At 36.3% G+C, this 22,647-nt stretch overlaps 2 protein-coding genes across 5 annotated transcripts in view; one reads left to right on the top strand and one right to left on the bottom strand.

Annotated features, from left to right (window-relative positions):
• MYO10 (myosin X) overlaps positions 1 to 22,647 on the top strand; it is a 135,207-nt gene that overhangs the window by 69,390 nt on the left and 43,170 nt on the right. Inside the window, exons 15-19 of the mRNA XM_034411906.2 lie at positions 445 to 537; positions 951 to 1,019; positions 1,454 to 1,536; positions 4,095 to 4,203; positions 4,926 to 5,006. Coding sequence (XP_034267797.2) covers positions 445 to 537; positions 951 to 1,019; positions 1,454 to 1,536; positions 4,095 to 4,203; positions 4,926 to 5,006 — 435 coding nt within the window. The remainder of the gene's footprint in view (positions 1 to 444; positions 538 to 950; positions 1,020 to 1,453; positions 1,537 to 4,094; positions 4,204 to 4,925; positions 5,007 to 22,647) is intronic.
• LOC117662471 (uncharacterized) overlaps positions 9,280 to 22,647 on the bottom strand; it is a 77,444-nt gene continuing 64,076 nt past the window's right edge. For all 4 annotated transcript variants that reach the window (XM_087890237.1, XM_087890238.1, XM_087890239.1 and 1 more), the window contains exon 4: positions 9,280 to 9,745. In XM_087890237.1, the coding sequence (XP_087746363.1) occupies positions 9,446 to 9,745 (300 nt within the window). In that variant the 3' untranslated portion in view covers positions 9,280 to 9,445. The remainder of the gene's footprint in view (positions 9,746 to 22,647) is intronic.

The following is a 22,647-nucleotide window of genomic DNA, read 5'->3' as shown; positions in this document are numbered from 1 at the left end:
CCTGTGATGATCCCAGCTGAGTTGCCTGATCGGCAGAGGCTTTTTTTCTTTTAAAAGCCTGTGACGATCCAAGCTGAGTTGCCTGATCGGCAGAGGCTTTTAAAAGAAAAAGAGCCTCTGCCAATCAGGCAACTCAGCTGGGATCGTCAGAGCCTTTTGAAAGCATTTTTTTACAACCTCTTCGCTGAAGAGGTTGTAGAAAAAATGGTTTTAGAAGTTTTTTAAAAAATGGCCACACTCACATTACCTCCCCACCAAGCCACGCCCACAGAACCGGTAGTAACACATTTTAGATTTCACCACTGATATATACATATATATCCCACTTACACAACACAGAGAGAAAGAGACAGAGACAGAGAGACAGAGAAAGGGGTGGAGAGAGAAACACGAACAATATGGGGTCTACTTAACATATTCTTTTATTGTGTCTTGATTGCTTAGAAACTTGGTTTGTTGGCTCTGATCAATGAGGAGAGCCACTTTCCTCAAGCTACGGATAACACCCTGTTGGCAAAGTTACACATTCAGCATGCAGTAAGTAATGTTCTTTTTATTTGTTTATAAATTCCCTGAATTTCAAATACAATGCTAGTGTAAATTTTGATAGTTAAAATTCTTGGTTTTCACTGAACAAATCTATTTATTAAGTTAAAATGTTTATCTATTAATTAATGCTTGAAATTAATACATCAAGATATTTTGGTCAATGCATCTTTAATTTACATATTTCCTGAAAGATAATTAGTTTTATACAGTGCCTGTATAGCCATTAAGTTTTAGAGCAATGTTTAAAAAATCTAATAATTAAACATGGCAGATTTTTTTAAAAAAAATCATCTTTCAGCAAGTTCTGAGAAGCATGGTTTGAGAGAAGATTTTCCCTTTTTCTATATTTCATTATTTATAATTAAACAGATTTGACTTATTTTTGTTCTTCTTATCAATAGAACAATCCTTTTTATGTGAAACCAAGAGTTGCTATCCACAACTTTGGAGTGAAACACTATGCTGGAGAGGTAACCTTTCTTTCCTATGTTTTTTGAAATTCTTCCAAATAGTGTTTCAGGAGCAGCTTAATTTTGTCTTACAACAAAATTACAAATTAAAAGAAGCTTTGAGTTATGTGAGAGCCAGTTTGGTGTAGTGGTTAAGGTGCTGGCTAGAAACAAAGAGACCAAGTTCGAGTCCTGCCTTAGGCAAGAAAGCTGGTTGAGTCACTTTGGACCACTCACTCATTCTCAGCCCAACCAACATCACAGTTGTTGTTGTTGTGAGGAAAATAGGAAGAGCAGAAGTATTAGGTATGTTTGTCAACTTCAGTTATTTATAAAGTAATAATGGTATAAAAATTAATAAATAAATATTTTTCTCTTCCTTATGATAGTGCCTCTGTGAGAAATTGTTAATAAGACAGGTTAAAAATTATTCTTTTTTATACTATTTCAAACAGGTTCAGTATGATGTAAGAGGAATTTTGGAGAAAAACAGAGATACTTTTAGGGATGATCTTCTGAACTTATTGCGAGAAAGCAGGTATGCCAGTAGTGTAATTGTAGATCCTGACCTTGTTAAGATGTTGAAAACAGAGGGTTGAGAAAGAAGGGAAAAATGTAGAATTCAGTTTTAAACTATCTTTTTTTCTTTTAGAATATATTTGAAAGTACTGCATTTCTAAAGAGAAAAACAAAGATAGTAGATTTGCCATCATATGGAGCTTATGTTTCTGGATATATTTTGATTAGTCAGATAGATGCCAAACCTTTGTCTTTCCTAAATGATGGAATAGAGTTAATTTTATGAATGGTTTGCCAATATTATGCTATGCTGCAAGTCAAGGGAATGGGCTTTTTGCTAGAATGACATTCAAATTCTACTTTAACTATTTTTACCTTTCTTCCAGTTCTCTGTAATAACATGGCATTTTAAAAGATATCCTGAAGCATGAAAGATATCAGTCGTAATTTTGACTTAGTGATATTCAGAAGAAAGAACCAAATGTTTCTTGATTTAGGGAGTGACCACATTTGATGAATCCAGCTATAAACAATATCTGTTATGCATTTCATTGGGAATGTATGCATTTGTCATGCACAAGTTTTTCAGAGTATTTCATAAAACGTACTTAAGGTAGCGTTTGAATGTCATTCTAGCAATAATTCATGAGAACTTTCAGTACAAAATTTTGGATAGTGAGAATTTTGGGGGAATGTATAAAAAAATTGTTCTGTTTATGAAAAGTGGAACCACTTAATAAAATATTTGGCAAACTTAGGTAAATGAATTAGATGTCTAAAGGCATGCAGATATATAAATTAAATAAAAATGCAATAAAGATAAAAGCTTACACATTATAAGTTATGTTGAGTTAATTCTTAAAGATGCAACCCTAAACTGAAAAGCAAATGGAGTCTCTGACTGATATGCTTTTCATATTTATTGTTTAGGCTTCTTTATTCCTCTGAGTGTGGTAGGTTTTCCAAGACAGACAAATGCCAAACAAGATAAACGCATAACTATAGCATAATTTGTGAAATAACAGCATGTGAAGAGTCTAATATAACAGCAGACACACAAAAATGTTAAAATAATTTCTTGCAAAGGATCCTAATATCTATAATATAGATGTATTCCAAATGGAAGTTATTTTATATTAGAGTTCGATGTTAATAAATTCATGGTTATTAGAATAAAACAAATATTTATTATAAACATTCAGAATCTAGATGAGTCTTTTATCATTTGTTTTTAATCCCACATTTTGCTCTTTAATAAAATATTACACAATTGTCAGGGTTCCAAGTAACACCCCCAACAAAAGAAAACTCCGAGTCTTGAGGTTCCTCAAAGTTCCATTTTATTAGAGATGTCAGACTATTGGCACATCTGGGAAATTGGCACATCTGGGAAACCCCGAATCTGAAAGCTTCCAGGTTTTCCCCACACAAATAAAAATCCAAATCCCTGCCCAGCACCCACACATCCATCACATGGCCCAATCAATGCACCGTCCCAACTAGAGATGCCTCCCAGTTACACCCCTCCAGGTGCAAGGCAGAATGTCCTTGATTCCCAGAGAGAGGAATGTTATTATGGCTATATATCTTCCCAGCTCCATACAATTCCCCCCTCCCAGTTTCCCACAGCACTAAATGTGGCAGGCCTGAAGGTCCAATGAAAAAGATGGCTTCCAGATCTGACAACAACATTCTTTACACAAATAATGTAAGGTACCTTGAGCACTAGTTCTAACTAGTTGTCTAAAATAAACAAACATAAAATTAGTTTTGTTTGTGCCTTTTCCCTCAGAAGCTCAATACCATATTCAAAACATAATTGTACTTCAGGGATAAGTAACACATATCCTCCAGATTTTGCTGACTAATCAACTCATAGAAGCTGTCACTATTGGCCTGGACATTAGATGTTAGTGACAGTTGAGGAATGCCTGGAGAACTTCAGATTCTTTTGTATTTCTGCTGTAGTTGCCTGAACTGTGAGATGGGCAGCAAATTAATTTGATAAATAAATAAAAATATTTGGTCATCCCATCAACAGGGTCAAAGAGGTTTAGTTAGTTTATTAGTCCATTGCAGTAAAAACAGCAGAGACTTGTAGCCTCTTAAAAGCTAACATAAGTATTATGGCATATGCTTTCAACACTATGTGCCTGTTCAGTAAAGATAAGGAAGTAGTGTAAAGTTAATATTTATAAGCACGAGAAGAATACCCTTGGGATATACAAAATGTGAATATACAAAATTACACATTTAATGTAATATTGCATGACAGGGCAATGGTCTTATCTAAATGCTGTGTTCTCTGTAATGTGCTAGCAGTCTTTTTCTGGTCATTGTATATTTATTTTGATTCATCTCTTACATTCAGAGGAAATAATAATAATGATAGTACCTTAGTCTGTTTGGTGTCCAATTTTGAATTGTCAGCCATTTCAAGCAGGCAAGCAGTGGGGAAGTATCAATTTAAAAAAGCAGCCATATTTTTAAAGGAAAGAACAGTCCTTGTATAATAGGCTTTACTTTGGGTCTTTGTTTTCATTACTTAATTAAACATTATTTAAATTCCTGTTTCAGCCTTGATTTCATATATGACCTATTTGAGCATGTTTCAAGCCGCAGCGGTCAAGATACTTTGAAGTGTGGGAGCAAGCATCGGAAGCCCACAGTCAGCTTACAATTTAAGGTTGTTTTTTTCATCCACTGAGCTTTTCTAGACATTGTGTTTTGTAAATTATTGTTGCCTAAATCTCCTATCAAATCACTTTCACTTTAAGAAAAAAAATGACTGTTGTCTCCAGCTATGAATATGGGTTTTTTTCCAGAATATTTTCCTGATCATTTAAAATAAAATATTTATTTCTTGGCTGAAACCAGTTGTTCACTCTTTGTTTTCCTAGTTGGTTTAATGCCATGCATAATCATCAATAGCCTTCCTTCTAAGTGTAAGCCTGCCATATAGATAAAGCAGACTTTTTTAGGTTTATCTCTTGATAAAGCAAAATCTGATATTTTATTCTTGGCAAGTTCTGTGGGCAAATATACTCTGCGTTAAAAAAAATCTCCGCCCTTGAGAATCAGGAGCAATTTAAAATTGTTTTGCACTGTAAATTTTATAAGTGAGAATTAATTTAAATATTTAACGTATTCAATTCTGAATTTTAAGGCCATTGACACCATTCACCAGATAAGGATAAACGCATTACGCATAGTGTAGCAAAATTGATTTTATCTGTCTGAGGATTAATTTTACTTTGTCATAGAGTTTATTTTTAAAAAAGTGTAAGAAAATAATAATTCAGTTTGCACACTGTGCCAGCAGGTGACGCTATTGTGATTATTAGGAAAACTGCTGAGATGATTTGGAAATTTAACACTTCCCTTGCTTCTTTCTTTCTCTCTTTTTAGGATTCGCTGCATTCCTTAATGACAACATTAAGCACATCTAACCCATTCTTTGTTCGCTGTATCAAGCCAAATATGCAAAAGGTAAGCTTAAGATTGCTTTTACCTTGGATCATTCACCATGTATCTATAGATTGCTATCATAGATACAAATCATATCTTCAGAGACTGTTTTTTGCAATTAGAAAGGTAGGACTCTATTCTAATACATTACATATTGTTTAACAAGCTGGCAAGTTCCTTTTATCTAAAATATTTATCTGCTGGTGTGTTTCAAAGTTGTGTTCCCTCTAAAGGTTATATACATTAATAGAATCTAACAAACAACTGATCACAATAATTGGCATAAATAATTTATCTTTATAAAGAAGGTGCATAATTTTGTAGTTTATACTAAGTGATCTAGTAAGACAGACATTAGAAAACATTTCCAGAAATATTTAACTCAGAAGTAAGCTCTATTGAGTTTAGTGCACATTATTTCAGATTGTGTGTGTGTGTGTGTCTGTGTGTACCAGTTTCCAATAAGCAAAGTAAATGGGGAAGATTGCAGAAAGTCACAAGTTGTAGTCATGTGATGTGCTTAACAATCCCAGGTGATTTGCTTAAGCCTAGCCAGAACTGATTTTGTAAACCAAGTGTGGTCATGTGATGTTTTACTTTATAACTGTGTTGCTTAGCAATGGAATTGCTGGTCCCAATTGCAGTTGGTAAATGAGGACTTCCTGCATATGATTCCATTCAGAATGTAGTGGTTATTAAAGCAACCTTAAATTAATTTTCAAATAATATGCAAACAATATATGTTTAGGTTATAATATCTGGGCTTCAAAACTGGAACCAACATTAGATGGAAGCAAAGAGAGTTTTTTTATACCCCTCATTCTTTCCAGGATCATTTTGATTTTTTTCAGCCCAGATATTCAGCCCAGATATATATGTTTGTGTAAATACTTAAGGATTCTTTTGTAGTCCAGAGAAACTGTAATTATATGAATATAAACCTATGTATGTAAATGATTCAGAGATCATTCTATAACAAATGAAATACTTTTATGATTTTTCAGGAAAATGCCACTGTGGTTCTTCTAGAAATTATTATTTTTTAAACTTTTTTGCTAACTTGCCATATTCAATATTATTGATTACAATTGTTAGATGTTGAGGCCAATGTTTTCCAAACGCAGTAATTTAAAAAGTATGGGAGAACTAGAAGAGCAAAACATAGTACATTTTCCTTTCTCCAAGTCTGTGTTTTCTAAATTTAAATTTTATTTCTTATGGAATAAACAGTTGCATTTCCCTAAAGATCATAGTGGGAAGGTCAGTTTTTGAGAAGGTAACAGACATGGTTTTAGAACCATTGATATAAATTATTCTTATTTACCTTGAGCTTAATGTCAGCTGTTGAATCCTGATTTTGGTTATTATTACTTTCCTGGACTCTTCCTAGTTGTACATGCTCTGTTCATTTCTCAGTTCAGTTGTTTTCAAGTTCTTTTTCCTTCAGTACATAAGCCTTTGCCCAACTATTATGGTCAGAATAATGAATCAGAGCACTGCAAACAAAGTTTCATTTACTCTAATAAATGAATTTATCAGATGCACGCTATAAATATCTTGAGGAAAGTAATGTTGTTTTCTGCTCTCATTTTTTTTTTCTGAAAAGAAAAATCACTACAGGAAATGATAACAAAAACTCTCCCTCTTGGCTTAGAATGGATGACAGGTGCAAGGCTTAATAGGAAGGAGGCCATGGTGGGATATGCCATTCGTGATAACTGTTTACCTAATCTAAAGGAAACAAGGCTAGGAATAGGAATAGATTGGATTCCAGGGGTCCCAGTTTTCTGAATTTGGCTCTCGATATTTTTAAATTGAAAAATACTGTGTGTTAAGGCAAAAAAGAATGATGGGAAGGTTGTCTAGTTATCAAAACAGGATCTAAACTTTACTGGTACCATTGTCATGTATTACCAGTATATCAAGTTTAAGTAACGTTTGACATTTACCTTTCAAGATGATTCATCTGTCATGTCAAAGCTTTTATGAAGAATCACATTCTTAAACATATTAGAGATCATTTACGGACAGTAAACGACACGAGACAAGAATCCTGCTTCTTTTTTCCTCAGATACACAAGAGAGATTGTGATGAATGCTTAGTTGTTGTTGCTGTTGTTATGCATATTATTTACCTGTTTTACTGACCAAAATTTTAAATGGCTCAAAGTTTTCCACTATCAGCATGTTTTAAAATACCTTTTTAAAAATAGTTATCCTATTTCCATTATTTTATAGACAACATCAATATTTTTCTTTAGGATGGTATCAATATTTTTCTTGGAGATAGAGTGTAATCTTACATTATAAAGGTTTGCCCAAAAAAACCTCTCCAAAACATTCCAGCTGTGGCTACATATGAATATTTTTACTGAATTATGCTTTAATTATAGCAATAATATTTAGACTTATATGGCACTCCATAGTGCTTTACAGCATGCTCTAAGTGGTTTCCAAATGTCAGCATATTGTCCCCAATAATCTGGGTCCTTATTTTGCCTACCTCGGACGGATAGAATGCTGAGTCACCCTTGAGCTCTGTCAGGATTGAACTCTAGGCTGTGTGCAGAGTTTGCTTGCAATGCTGCATTCTAACCATTGTGCCACCATGGCTCTTATAACTATAGTGAAACTATAGATATGAAATCATTTTTCTTTATTTAATCAATGAGCCTTAAGATTAATCACAGCTTGTGGAGTTTGGATGAACTAAAAAATGCAAACTTTTCCTTCCCTGTTGCTAGATATGAGAAAGCACAAAAACATGAGGCTTATTAATAGGAAGGATGAGAGCCAAATTGGTGTAGTGGTTAAGGTACTAGACAAGAAACCAGAAGACCATGAATTCTTGACCGACCTTAAGGTGGGTAACCTCGAACCAGTCATTGTCTCTCAGCCCTAGGAAGGAAGCAATTTCAAACCACTTCTGAAATCTTGCCAAGAAAATGGCTGGGAGTTGCCAGGAATTAACAGTGATTTGAGGCGTTCCCCCACCTATCTTTCCATAGAATATATGGATTTTTAAAAAAAAAAATCATATACATATACAAGTTTTAAATTATATTGACAACCAGGAAGCATGACCTGACCAGATTTGTTCTTATAGGGACTTCTCATTGTGGGAAGAAAGAGACAGCTGTTAGTGAATGAAGTGAGCATGTGGCAATGTGTGCATTGTTTCCTTCTGCTCACAACCTTCTGAAGTACATATGTGATTGTGCTGCACCGTGAAGCATTTTTACTAAAGAATCAGGAGTAGGAAATATCAATTGGAGAGACAGATTTACACTTGGAGAAGCAATGAAACCACACTCAAAACTTCAGAAAATGTATGTGATCATAGAGCTTTTGCTATAAAATGACCATACTTTTTCTGTATGGTCTGTATCCTTCCAAGAAAAAGACTGGTTATGTATTCACATACAGAAACCTCTCTGTTGGGATAACGCTTCCATTTGCATCCTGGAAAATGTAAAATCTGATATATGGCTTAGACAAATATTGTACTGCCCCAACCCCTACTCCCCGTTTTAAGATTGTTGGATATGCCCTTCTTGCTTGTGCTGCTCATGTAGATTGTGTGATTTAGATGCAAGAGACTGAGGAAGTACAGGAAATTCTAGTAGCCACCAAGATCTTGGAGAAATATTTTCAGCTGCCTGTCAGTTGCTGGAACAGGGTTGACTTCAAAATTAAATTATGAAAGCTCTAAGTGGCTAACGAGATCAAGAAGATTGAGCAACATTTTTTAACTTGATAAGGATCTATTTGAGAAATTCCAAGCATAGTGAGCAATTTAAGTCTTTTGACCTTAACTGAACCTGAAGTCTATAATCCTTACAATATGCAGTAACGTTCAGTCATTTAATTTAAGGTAATTTTATTAGAACAGTGTACTTTTAAAATTCTATATTAGAAAAATGTATATCATGCTAATCCAAAGGTATAGTATAACTCATAATAGATTTTTTTAAAATTACTACTATGTCCATCATGGCAACTTACATTAAAACATTTTGTAGGTTTGGCATATCTCTGTTCTCTAGACTAAAAGTTCTCATTTACTGCCTACAGGAACCTGCAAAACAGATGTCCCCTAATAGCATAAATTTTCACTAATGTTTCTCGTTTTTTAAAAAAATAATTAACAAAAGCATTTTCCCATGGGAAGGCTTCTTCATAATCAATTCCATAATCTTATTTTGAATTTATCTGGACCCTTAGTCCATTTGTAATTTGTAAAAGTTTTAATCACCCTTTTGCTGTTTATTAAAAAAAACAAAAACAAATTAAGTTCTTAAACCTATAGTTAAAACTTTATTTGGCTAAGGATTGAAAAAAGCTCACTGTCAGGATATGACTGGAGCCATATTGGAGCTTCAGTGTTGCCACTCACCTTTGCTGTCAAATTTGTCCAGTCAAAGGTTTCCAATATCTGAAAAACAGTTAATAAGCAATTCCTAAAAGGGATTTGAAAAAGAATTATGTGAACATGATATCCTTTCAAAAGTGCTGACCATGATTTGAGCAAGAAGGTTATTCCATCTCCCAAAACTCTTAAGCCTGCTAGAGACCACTGCCTTGTGGTTTCTTTGTAAGGAGCAGCAGTCTAGAGCTCTTGTGGGTGTTATCAAGTCCTCTCTTATTCTGGATAGGAATGATTGAAGAGCTGATCTACCCACCAGCTCTTCATTGAAGTTGTCAGCTCTGTTATTTTTTGCAGAGTTGTCTTCTGTTCGCCTTTTCTTCCTCCAGAAACCCTAGAAAATAAACAGAATAGTTGAACAAACTGAGTAAATTCTCACTCATTATTCTTCAGGTTCACTTAATTACTAAAATTGATGGAGTGTTATTGATATTATTCACTTTTGAGTTTCTGCACTGGGGCATAATCACAATTGGCAAAATTACTACTCAAAAATTCAAGCAAAGGAGGAAAGAAAGACTATCACTACCTCCTGTCCAACATCATGTTATTGTAAGAAAGAGGACAGGCTACAATTGAAACTTGAAAGAAATAGAGGTAGACTTGAGAACTTGTATTTGCAAACCTTTGTATTTTCAAGCTGTGCAAGTATTAGTGTTTTTCTTCTTCTGAATACTCAAGCAAACAAAAAATAAATCCTTGTCAAGGATTTCTAGAAAGATGGCTTAAATTCTAAGTGGATTCTGTAGGTAGACATGGTAACAATTCAGGGAGATACGAAGGCTGATGATGAGAACTTAGAAATGGAAGCACAATTGGAGGGCAATTTATTTCCTTGCAGTGAAAATATTTAGAGTTCCTATCCCCTATACTAGATTTTGTTTGCAAGCATATTGTTCATGTCTTATCATTGAAGGCCTCTAAAGAATATATTTGTTTTCAACATTGTTCACATTTTCAGCACTCATAAAGGAAGATTAGTGCCCACCCTCCCTCTGGAGTCTTGATTAGAGCAGTGGCTGCTCTTGAGCCAACGTTGGCCAGGAATGACTTCCTCTGAGTAGCAGCAAGAATGAATTAAAAGAAACATAGCCAAATACATCACCATGAAACTTTCCAAATACCAGCAATCTGAAGAAAGCCTTGTTTTGTGTGCAAGTCTCAGTGCCTCTGTGTGAACGCGTGCTTAGCATGTGCAGCTGCTCCAGTTAGAAATGCAGATTTTTGTCATTGATTAAGAACTAAAAGAGGGAATCATTTCAAGAAAGTAAGAGAAATCTCTTAATAGATGGATACTGGCAACGTCATCTCCTACAGATACAACTTTTAAATAATGTACTTTGAGGCCACAGTCATAAGGCAAATAGAAGTAGGTTGTAGCAGGATCATTTCTGTTTTCAAAATAAAATCACTTGATATTTGTGAAAACTGCAGAGTCTGGCTATTTAAGCGAGTTTTTAAATTGTTTGCTAGGAGACATAGAAAAATGGAAGCGTTAAAAGCAGTGTTCTCCAGTCTTTCTGGGTTGGCGGTCCGGCGCGGGGGAGAGGGGGAAAAGAGGGGATGATTTTGTGCGAGGGACAGGTGTGCATGTGCATACAGCTTCATTTGTGTGAGTGGAGGACGTAAAGACCCGCCGGTCCTGTGAGAGGCACTGTGAATGCTGGCGGCCACTGCTCACATGAATGGGGCTGCAAGCACTGGTGCTTGCATGAGTGGGATTACAAATGCCAGCGCCCACTGCTGGTGTGAATCGGGCTGTGCACGCGCACCAGCCCGCCATTCACATCGGCCTCATTATGAATAGGCCGCGGCCTGGTAGTGGACTGTGGCTCACAGGTTGGGAACCCCTGCATTAAAATATACTTTTTGTGCACATTTAGAAAGTGACAAAATTGTCATAATAATGTCCCAGGCAGTTAAGTTGTATACCTTTATATTAATCCCATATAGGTATGTATAATATTTGGATTTCAGAACTGTATAAAAGTTTCAGGGAAAGAAAGGAAGGTAACACAGAAGGGCACAGAATTGAAAGAATATAAATATATATTCTAAATAAGCTCATTTTATGCCAGTTTCTACAAGTTAAAATTATTTTTACAATGTTTGTAGCAAATGTTGATGGTGCACATTAGTTGAATATGAAATTCCAGGCCCAGTTGATAAAAACAAGCAAGAAGGAAATTGTAATCTTATTTGACCTTGTAAAAAATGAAGGTTGGTTTTTATTTATGGATCTGGGTTTTGTTTTTGTTTTTTAATTTCCTTCATCTTACTTATGTGAGTCTTTAACAGGGCTGGAATATTTTAAATATGTAAAATAGAAAATAAAGTCTGTCAGTTAAAATTTGTCTTTTGAAAGAAAACTATTTTGAATATTGGAACTGTTTAGGAAGAATTTGAATTTACCCTCTTTTGTAATTCTTGATATAGTTGCAAAAGAGAAACTACTTTGTCCAATATACTTATTTGTTACTTGTTATATTTTCATTAGATTCTAGCTAGCAGCAATGTTTTAAATCTATAAATTAGGTTTTCAACCTAATTTCTCTATTGAGAAAGACATTTATAATTAAAGAACAATTTATGCTGATAAAATGGAAATACAAGATTTATTAAAATTCTATCTGGCTCCTCCCAGAGCAAATGCAAGATTTTTATCTTAATTGTGTTCATTTAATAGATTTATTAAGTGGAAATAACTAGTCTCATTACAGTTGTGGAATTAAACTCATATCTGATACAAAAATGAATTTCAGTCCTAAGTATTAAATAGAGAGAAAGACCTAGTGACTCCAATCAAATGATGAATAAAACTTAATTTAAGTTTCTATCATGCCATGATAGAAACTTCTCTTACAGCACAGGTCCTAGACCAAGAGAGTCTTTCAGACAGCCAGTCATTCCTTGGTTAATTTGTGACTTGACAATGTGCTCTACACAGGGCTGTTCTTCAAGACTACCCAGAAACTTCATGTGGTCCACAATACATCAGCAAAAGCAGCAATGTGCATGCCTCAGTATTCCAATGTAATGTCTCCGCTATACTAACTGCACTGGTTGCCAGTTTGCTTCTGGGTGCAATTCATGGTACTGGTTATTATTTATAAAGGCCCAAATGGCATAGTTAATACATGTCTCCTCTAGCATCTGCCCAACCAATTCGATCCTGTAGGATTAATGTACTCTGGGTTCCTTTGATTAAACAATCTATCAGACCCAGGAAGTATACTTTTTTATACAAGTGCCTGTCATTTGGAATAAGCTTGAACCCTAAATCCACATGACCCCCCCCTCCCCCATTCTGCTATTGGCAAAGGAGAGTGACACAGCTAGCTTCATTCCATCTGATCTATTGTACTTGTTATTTTTTATATTTTGTTGGTTTTATTATATCTTTGATTGTTGCGAGCTGCTCAGAGTTATTGGGAGTAAATGCAAGTTAAATTTTTTATTATGGTTGGTTGCAGTGAGCCAGATGTTTAGACAGGACTTGGCATCTTTAATCAATCTATCGAGTCCTTCTCAAGGATCTGGGTTAAGCAGATGATGTTGTTTAATATTATTTAATACTAATGTCAAGGCTATCATCACAGGATGTAAACTGTTCCAGGTAAAACTGCCTTTTGCAATTGACTGGTGGTGATTTTGCCAATGCCGGTGGTGTTCAGATGGTTTCCAGATGTTTTGAGATTGCACCCAAGATTGGTAGTATCATTGCTTTCTTTTGTCAGTTCTACCTCTATTTGCAAGTATTTGCATTTGTGGTTTCTCCAGTTCTTTCTGTTCTATTCTGCTATCTCCAAATATTGCAATGTTCACTATATAGATTTTTTTTTTTTTCTTTCTCATCAACAGTTGTCAAGTCTGGACTGTTGTATGTCAGGTCCTTGCATGTTTGAATTCTAAAGTGCCAGATCACTTTAGCTTATTTATTTTCTATTTGCTTTTCTATGTTTTGGTTCTACCAGTTCCTACTTGCAGGTAAATGGTATTTCGTACAGATATTCCAATGCACCATTGTTGCTACTTTGTCATGCCACTGTTTGTGATCACTCTGAGCAATTTTGCACCAGTTAACTAGATGGTCTCCTGTTTTTTCAGATTCATTGCAGAGACGACATTTGTCGTCTGTTGGCTGTTGTTGTGATGATAATGATGAAAATGATGTTTGCAAGGCAAACAGTGAGGGAATTTGTTATTTGAGTGAGTCAGGCCAAGACAAGCAATGGACATTTAGATAAGATTATAGGTGGAGTCAGTTCCAAGAAATAATGGTTCTGTTGGGAACAGGATTGAGGTGGTTAAGCTTGAAGAACAAGGTAGGAGCAGACAAAGCAGATATGAAGTTTTCAGTCTAAGTTACAATATAAGACAGTTGTCAGTACTTCGTATCTCTAGAGAGTTGGCAAGGGCCTCTTACCTTCCATGACCCCGGTTACATTTTTTTCTAGGCCATCATTCCAGGGAATGCCAGAAGATGGATTGAGTTAGTGTATAATTTCTTACAGTTCTCCTGATTTAGCATCAGTCTGTGGTATTGTAGAAAAGTAATGGGTGACTAGACTTTATTACCCAGCACTGCTCAAAATAAATCAATCAAAGTCCACTGACTAAAAAAGCTTTAAAAAGTCATCTTCAGAGCTGTAATTAACCAACCCTGCTGCATAAAATAGATACGGGCTAACAATGTTCAAGCTTCCAAGTTAAGTGCATTTCACCAGCCAAGAATGGTAGTCCACCATGAATTTGAAAAAAACATGTTGGCTTCAGGAACTGGAGAAAGGTGATAATCAAAATATTTGTTTGGTGCATTGATCTTCCTGATCACAATTTATGTAGAATTTGGAAGATGCTTCATTACATAGCAAGCTCTGCCAGCAAGAGAAAAAAATCTTATATAGAATAATCATATTAAAAAAAGCATAGAGCAAGGCAGAGAATATCTTTGCTTTCAAGAAATAGGAAACTCAGCTGAGGAATTAAGTTTTACTTCATTTTCTCCAAAGATCTATAGTTCAGTATAGATAAAGCCTATTTGGTCTACTGCTTAAGGCAGCTGGCTAGAACCAGGAGGCTGTGAGTTCCAATCTCGCCTTAGGAATGAAAGCTGGACTGGATGACTCTGGCCCAGTCTCTCTCTGCCCAATCCATCTCATAGGATTATTTTTGTTGTGGGGAAAAGGAGGATGAGGAGGAAGAAGCATCAGGTCTGTTTACTGCTTTGAGTTATTTATAAAAATAATAGAGACAGATTTTTTTTTTTACAAAATTAAAAAAATATGGACTGTTTTTCTAGCTTCTGGCTGTCATAGCTGAGATTATGGCCAATATAACTTTTAAGATTCAAGGGATTTGGGCAATTTGTTAGTAGAAAGGAGCAGCAGGAGTACTTACTGCCTGTCAGAATTATTAAATAACTAATTAATTAAATTGTATGCCACTCAACTCTCAATAACTCTGGGCATCTTACAATAAACAAAGAAATGTCAACAAAATCAATAAAAGATAAAGTTGGCAAATGCCCTGAAGGTGGTCTCTCACTCCATTGTCAAAGGCCTGGGTGAAGAGCAGTGGTGAAATCCATTTTTTTTTACTACCGGTTCTGTGGGCGTGGCTTGGTGGGTGTGGCATGGCTTGGTGGTTCTGGTTTGGTGGGCGTGGCAGGAGAAGGATACTGCAAAAACTCCATTCCCACCCCTCTCTGGGGCCAGCCAAAGGTAGTATTTGCCAGCTCTCCAAACTGGTCAAAATTTCCGCTACCAATTCTCCAGAACCTGTCAGAACCTGCTGGATTTCATCCTGGTGAAGAGCCACTTATTCACAGCTTTTCTAAACAACGGGGATCATCCAAATCACCAGAAGAATCTTGTTCCAGAAGATGCCTGAAGTAACCATATCTACTTATGAAATTAGGCTGTGAGTTCTACACTTTGAAGCCCAGAGTAGATTTCGGCACAGTAGCCAAAATCTGAGAATTGATGGATGAGTCATGGGTAACACAGAGGTTTTTTCTTTCTTTCAAGGAACATGGTATAAATGGCAGGTCCAGCACCAAATTGACTCCTGCCTTCTTGCTAATTTCTCTAGCTATTTCCATTGTGCCTAAAATCACATCATTTCACAGGATTATCTTTTGCTAAACCATGTGTCAGGTCATGGTAATAATGCAACCTTGCTTCATGGTAGATTATTAGCAAAGTTTTTTTTTTAAGGTATCCCAAAGTGCATTGCGAGTTAGTACTAAATTAAGACAAACACGGTTATCTCATAAAACTTTTGACAAAGTTGCATTGTGTTAAGCAATCCAGAGTGTTAATAAGTTACAGTTAGTCCCCTTCCTTTTCCTCCCCATTGCCTGCTATCCTGCATAATATAAACACTCATTTTAAAAAAATCTTTCAACAAAAATTAACTTTAAAAACTCTGGCAAGAACTGAAAACCTAAAACCTTTATTAGACGCATTGCTCTTTCTTAAAGGGCAATGTTCTGGTATTTTTGCTGAATAAATGGATGTTTTAAGATTTCTTTCTGTATTATATTTTCAAAATATCCCCATAAAATTATAAATACAGAATCCCCTTAAAATATGAGATTGTAATATATAAGTACATATCAAATTTCATCTTTTATATTTGAAGGATTACAGTGACATTCAAAAGCAACATGATTAGGTAACAACGAATTAGAGCAGCTTTTTTCAAGACTGAATTTCCATGTTGAGAAACACCAGTCTCTATACTTATGTCCAAGTCACTGAATTTAAACAGCTAAAGCTTTACCCAACTTGGTATTGTAATGATGGGAGAAGTGAGATCAGTTGCATTTCTGCTGATCATGTGATTTTTTAAAAATACTTAACTGCAGGAAGCTCTCCCAGGGGAGGCATAAAGTAACATGAATGCTGGTTTACTTGGTTCTTAAAGTAGATTTGTTCCTGGGGACTAGTTTGCAATTGGTTTCATAACTGGGAAAATGAGAATTCATTTAAGATGTACCTATGACATAAGTCAGTCCTAAGTACCGTATTTTTCGGAGTATAAGATGCTCTGGAGTATGCACATTAGTTTTGGGGAGGAAAACAAGAAAAAAAAAATCTGCCTCTGCCTACCAGCATCCATCGGTATTCATCTGGCTTGTGTCCTTGCAGCAAATTACAAACAGCCTGCTCAGCTTCAGCACATTATCGCAGCCTGATTCAACATGAGCAGCTGATTGGCGGGTGGATTGGCCTCCCGGAATACCCCCAATCAGCTGTTCCAGGCTGCAAGGATTGCCACAGACCATCATCACCTCCATGCCTCATGCTTTTGGCCTCTGTGCCTCACATTTCTGGCCTCCAAATGCTCCATTTTAGACCCGTTCCAGGCTGCGGGGATCACTACAGCACATCACCACCGATCGCCGACTCCTCACGTCATGTGTTTGGCCGCCGTGCGTCGCATTTTCAGCTCCAGATGCCCAGTTTTTGGCCTCTGTGTGTCGTGTTTTCAGGCAACTCCAGGCAGTGGGGATTGCTGCCACTGCCGATCCCCGCTGCCTGGAACCACCCAAAAACGCGATGCGTGGAGGCCAAAAACAGGACATGTGGAGGCTGAAAATGGCCAAACGATGAGAGACAGTGGGCGGGCGGGACTACATCTGGTGTATAAGATGCACCCAAATTTTCACCCTCTTTTAGGGGGAAAAAGTGTGTCCTATACTCTGAAAAGTACGGTGATAAATTATTTACCTTGAGGGAGATTAAATATTTGTGATTTCCATTTGTAGATATTTGTGAATAACAATATATTGGTATAATTGTTTTGTATAGTTGTTATAAGAAAAGATACAACCTTGTAACTCATCTCAGATTATACTGATGGGCCTTTAATTTAGTTTACCGTATTTTTCGGAGTATAAGACGTACCTTTTTACCCCCCAAAAGGGGGTGAAAATTTAGGTGTTTCTTATACACCGAATGTAGCCCTGCCCACCTACTGGCCCCCACCCTTTGGCCTGTGCCTCGCAGCAGTTACCTTCTTGCAAGCAAACAGCAAGAAAAAAACAGCCCCTTTCAGCTTCAGCATAGGTTAATTAGCACAAGTTGATTAGATCGGCCTCCTGACTCTCAGCTGATTTGCTCTCAGCTGTTTTGCGCAGGGCTCTCCTGCTTGCTGCAAAAAGTGCTGGAGCAGATTTTTTTTCCCTAGCTATGCTGAAAAAACGAAACTGAAAGTAAAGCAGGTTCTTTGCTACAACATGACAAAATGAGGCAGAGAGAGATTTCTTTTTCTTTTTTCTCACCAAAAAAGGTAGGTGCAAACAATGGGAAATTTAGGGCAAAAGAGGAGAGTTCAAGATTTTAAAACACAAAAGAAAAAAAGCTCTATTTAACTAGGGAAATGTAATAATTGAGATACTATTAATTGTATATTGTGTTGAAAGCAGAAATGGTTAAGTTGTGGTTTGGAGGAATATATGGGGGAAATTATTTGGTTTATTATTATTGGTAAATATAATTAATTGATTTGTAAGAAATTGGATTGCATGGAAATAATTGGAATATTCATGTTCATATTGATTAATATACAAAAAAGGTAGTTATATAACTAATTGATTTATATAAAAATGTTGAATTTGTATTAAACAATTGTAATATTAAATAATTAACCAATGTGAGGATGGATATAAAAATAGATGACAATGGGAAGGAGTATAATATAGAAGGGAAAAATTGAATTTGATTAAGATTAGAGATGAGAATGAAGGATAATATTGGCTTTTTAAAAAAATAGATGAGGAATAAATATGGCAAAAAGGAAATATAGAAATTGTAAATTTCATTGAAATGACTCCTTGTAACTCATGTTTAAATTTGTGAACCAGCCAAACACTCTGTTCAAAGAAAATACATTGTATATTTGTATGTGTGTTTGTGTAAAAAATTTTTTTAAAAATATATTTTTTTTAAAACAACCAAAAAAGGTAGGTGTGTCTTATACTCCGGTGCGTCTTATACTCCGAAAAATACGGTAATATAGTTACGTTACAGATAAAAGATGCACAGAAAGATCAACATCTTTATTGTCCTGTATGTGTCACAGTTTAATATAGTGCCTTTGACCACTATGTAAAATATATAGCAGTCCAATTTTAATGCATTACATTGTCAGCATCAAATCTTCAGGACTGCAGCTTTTGAATGATCTAATAGAAAGATAAAACAAATGGTTGTGAAAGGATTTTGCTTCTTAAACAAAGACATTATTCATATGTGGTATCAACTTTCACACATGAAAGACTGCCCCAAATTCATCAGAAGATATAGAAATGTCAGGGTAAAACTGCTACATACTTTTACAACCATGGAAATTCACTGGTTACACTAGGCCAAGCATTCTGTCTAAATCCAAGCTAATTCGCAGCTTTGTTTTGGAGAAAAGTAAGAGTAAGAATTGCCATGTGTATTGCTTTGAACTTATTGAAAGTATACTTCATAAATAAGTGTAAAAACCCAATCCAAAATATATTTGTGCAAAATACCAATGAGTTTAACAGCATTTAGTCTTGAAAGACTATAGTGTTTTACAGCATTAGGTACAAAGAACTGAAGTACTTAAATGGCCTCTGTTAAAATCCCTAGGACTAAAACTTGCTTAACTGTGGTTACATTGATCCTCAGTTTGGTGCACTGTCTAAAAAGTTGATTGAATTCCTTGTGGTTTTAGATATTGTCTTAACATGTTGGGTAAACTAGGCCACCACAGTAAATAATAACATGCTTATTTGTACAGTAAATTATGACATGCATATTTGTCTATAAACATAGTAATTAGATTTTGTTAACCTGGTTTTAAGGATTTAGAGTAGCTTGTGTGCCTAGTTCACGCTGTCCTAAATTTTACAGGTTACAGATACAAAACAAGGGACACTGGAATTTTGACAAAAACCTATTACCCACTTACTCTTTTCCTAATTTGACAGAGAAACAAATATTTGATTCATCACAGTCCTTTTATCAATCAAGAGATATCTGTTCTGTACTGTTCTGACTTTCCTGAATTCTACTTACTAGCAAGCAGAAACCTGTACAATGAAGCTACTTTCATGTCTTACCCTTATTGTTGGCAGATTAAAAATACAGGGCCTTGCTACCTCTTCTATGCTTCAGTCAAGTCCTACTGAGTCAGCCAAAAAAGAACATGCAAAGCAATCCTTTGATGTTTCCATTCCACATAATTTGACCTCCTGGTCAAATTCAGACAGAAGGCTCTTATTCTTCAGACCTCGTTGCAAATCAAGAGGGTAGCTTTATCCTCAAGATGGGTTTTTTTTTTTTATTTCAATAAATCCTCTGGGTTGTTTTTTTTTTTTAATTGATTTTCCCTAGCTAGTCTTTTAATTGCACAGATAAATCCACATTTATCTAGAATTTTAAATCAGCCTTTGATGGGGGGGTTGCAAATTTTAATTGAGGAAGAGGCTGGTTAATGTTAAACATAGTTGGCATCGATGCAGTTGTAATGCTTAAACCATGCAAAGAAAGAAAAGGGGGAGAGGTTCACTTGGGAAAGGAAGTACTGTGCGTTTTCAGGCAATCTCATGGGTTCTTTCAGCCTTTAACATTACAAAAAGCAGCAGCCTTAAATTTTTTACTAGGCGGTGGACTTAAAAAAACAATTCTAGTACTTTAACATATAGGCACCAATAATTATATTTTTAATCTGGGTTCATCACTGGGTTCTACAGTAGAGAGTCTGTTGACTCAGGTTAATATAAACATACCAAGGCAATTATAAATCTCTATCAGCCATTCTTTTGAGAAACTTCTTACTTTTTTGAAATGATGCCAACAGATTTCCTCACCATCCAAAAATGCTTACTTTGCAAGTACCTGGCTGTAGAATGGAAATCAGCAGGTGGCAATATAATGTCTTCTTTCTTTTCTTGTGCACAAGGAACATTGTCAGGTATTAACGCATTGACATGATGGAAGATCAGCTATGGAACCAATATAATGCACAATCATTTGGGAGAATAGCAAAACTAGTAGATCTTTTTCGTCCCAAGTTACAGGGCAAAAGTTTGAAATGAAAGAAGTTCTGTGAGTTTACCATGGAGATGGGAATAATTTGGCCTTTGAAAGTTGCCTGACCTTTGTTTCTTAGCAACATAAAACTAGTCAGTAGACTATGTTTTTAGTGTACCTAATTTAGACTATCAAATATTAGCTGTAAGACAAGCTAATTTCCCATAATGATTTTTCAGACACCATTAATAAGCAACAGAGAAAGGAGAACAGTTTCACTTGGCCCCTCCCCTTTCAAATCTCATTGAAATGGTCAGAAGCATAATGAATAAAACCATTGTCTGGCCAATAGAATTATTGCATATGTAATTTTTAACACTAAATTTTGAATTGCTATAGCTACCATTGTTGAATCTTTAGTTTCAGTGGAACCAGCGTACAGCTGAAATTGTATTCCAAACGGTTAAAAAAAACACCATCATAGATCTTCTTCCCTTCTGCTTGTCACAAAAGTGTGATCTGTTGAATCAAACATACTCTATCAGACATGTGTGAACATCTCTTCCAACTCTTTTTTTCATTTTGGTGATCAGCATTGAATTATGTTGTCAAGCATCTGGTACCAGGTATCACAAACAGTACAGATCAATTCAAAGGAAGTTATAATCAAAGGAGGAATACAGTGATTGATTGTTGCTGGAGATAATTTGTTATCTGTACCCTGGAACCAATGAGTGATCATCAGTTTAGTTAGGCATCTTTCTCAATATGTGTGATCAGTAGTTAACCCCAGGTTCTTTAAGATAGCGGGGAAGTAAAAATTAATAATTTTCAGTTCAAGCAAAATTCCTGTAGTTATGCAACTTGCAACCTGTGGATCAGGCTTTGGTCTTCTTGATTGGTGCACTGTAGCACAAGTGGATTGACTAGCTCCGTCCTCAGAGATCACTACTGTCCTGTTATGAGCAAAAATCATCCTGGGCCCCTTGAAGAGATGATTGTATAACTGTAAGAATAATATATTGATGCCAATAACTATATTTAATAATATTAATAGTGGTTTTAAATATTAGCTACCATATTTTTCAAAGTATAAGACGCACCTTTTTACCCCCAAAAAGAGGGTGAAAATCTGGGTGCGTCTTATAGTCCAAATGTAGCCCCACCCAGCCTCTGAAACGGAGGTTTCAGAAGCTGAAAAAAAGCCTCTGAAATGGAGGTTTGAAGAAAAAGAAGGCACAGAGCTCACAACCAATGAACCTGTTGCTAAAGTTCACCTCTGGGAACAGCTGATTTTTAATTCCTTTCTTTTTTTTAATTTCCAATTTATATACCGCCCTTCTCCCTGAGGACTCAGGACGGTGTACAGCCAAGATAAAAAACATAGAATACAAATATTAAAACATTTAAATATATATATAAATTTTGGCCCAAAAGTTTAAAAAAATCATAATTAAATCACTAATTAAAAGAATTTAAAAATTTCTTCTTAAGCCAACCCGGCTTGCTGGAAAAGATGGGTTTTCAGGGAACGACGGAAGGTACTGAGGTCTTGGATTCTCCTTATCTCCGGAGGCAACTGATTCCAGAGGGTGGGAGCCCCCACAGAGAAGGCCCTCCCCCTGGGGGCCACCAGCCTACATTGTTTGGCTGATGACACCCTGAGGAGGCCCTCTCTGTGGGAGCGCACGGGTCGATGGGAGGTCGTCGGTAGCAGCAGGCGGTCTCGCAGATAGCTAGGCCCTATGCCATGGAGCGCTTTAAAGGTGATAACCAACACCTTGAAGCACACCCGGAAGACCACTGGGAGCCAGTGCAGCTCGCGCAGGAGCGGTGTTACATGGGAGCGCCATGTTGCTCCCATCACTACCTGCGCTGCTGCATTCTGGACCATCTGGAGCCTCCGGGTGCTCTTCAAGGGGAGCCCCATGTAGAGAGCATTGCAGTAGTCAAGATGAGAGGTGACGAGGGCATGAGTGACTGTGCACAAGGAATCCCGATCGAGAAAGGGCCGCAACTGGCGAATCAGGCGAACCTGATAAAAGGTCCCCCTGGTAACAGCCGTCAGATGTTCCTCCAAAGACAGCTGCCTATCCAGGAGGACTCCCAGATTGCGAGCCCTTTCAGTGGGGGCCAAAGACTCGCCTCCAATAGTCAGTGATGGAGTCAACTGACTATATCGGGATGCCGGGAGCCACAGCCACTCAGTCTTGGAAGGGTT

Source organism: Pantherophis guttatus, chromosome 3 (genome assembly GCF_059756535.1).
Source record: "Pantherophis guttatus breed Tessera chromosome 3, ASM5975653v1, whole genome shotgun sequence".
NCBI classification, from domain to species: Eukaryota; Metazoa; Chordata; class Lepidosauria; order Squamata; family Colubridae; genus Pantherophis; species Pantherophis guttatus.
Note: the sequence above shows the minus strand (reverse complement) of the source record. Positions and strands in the feature narration are given on the sequence as shown.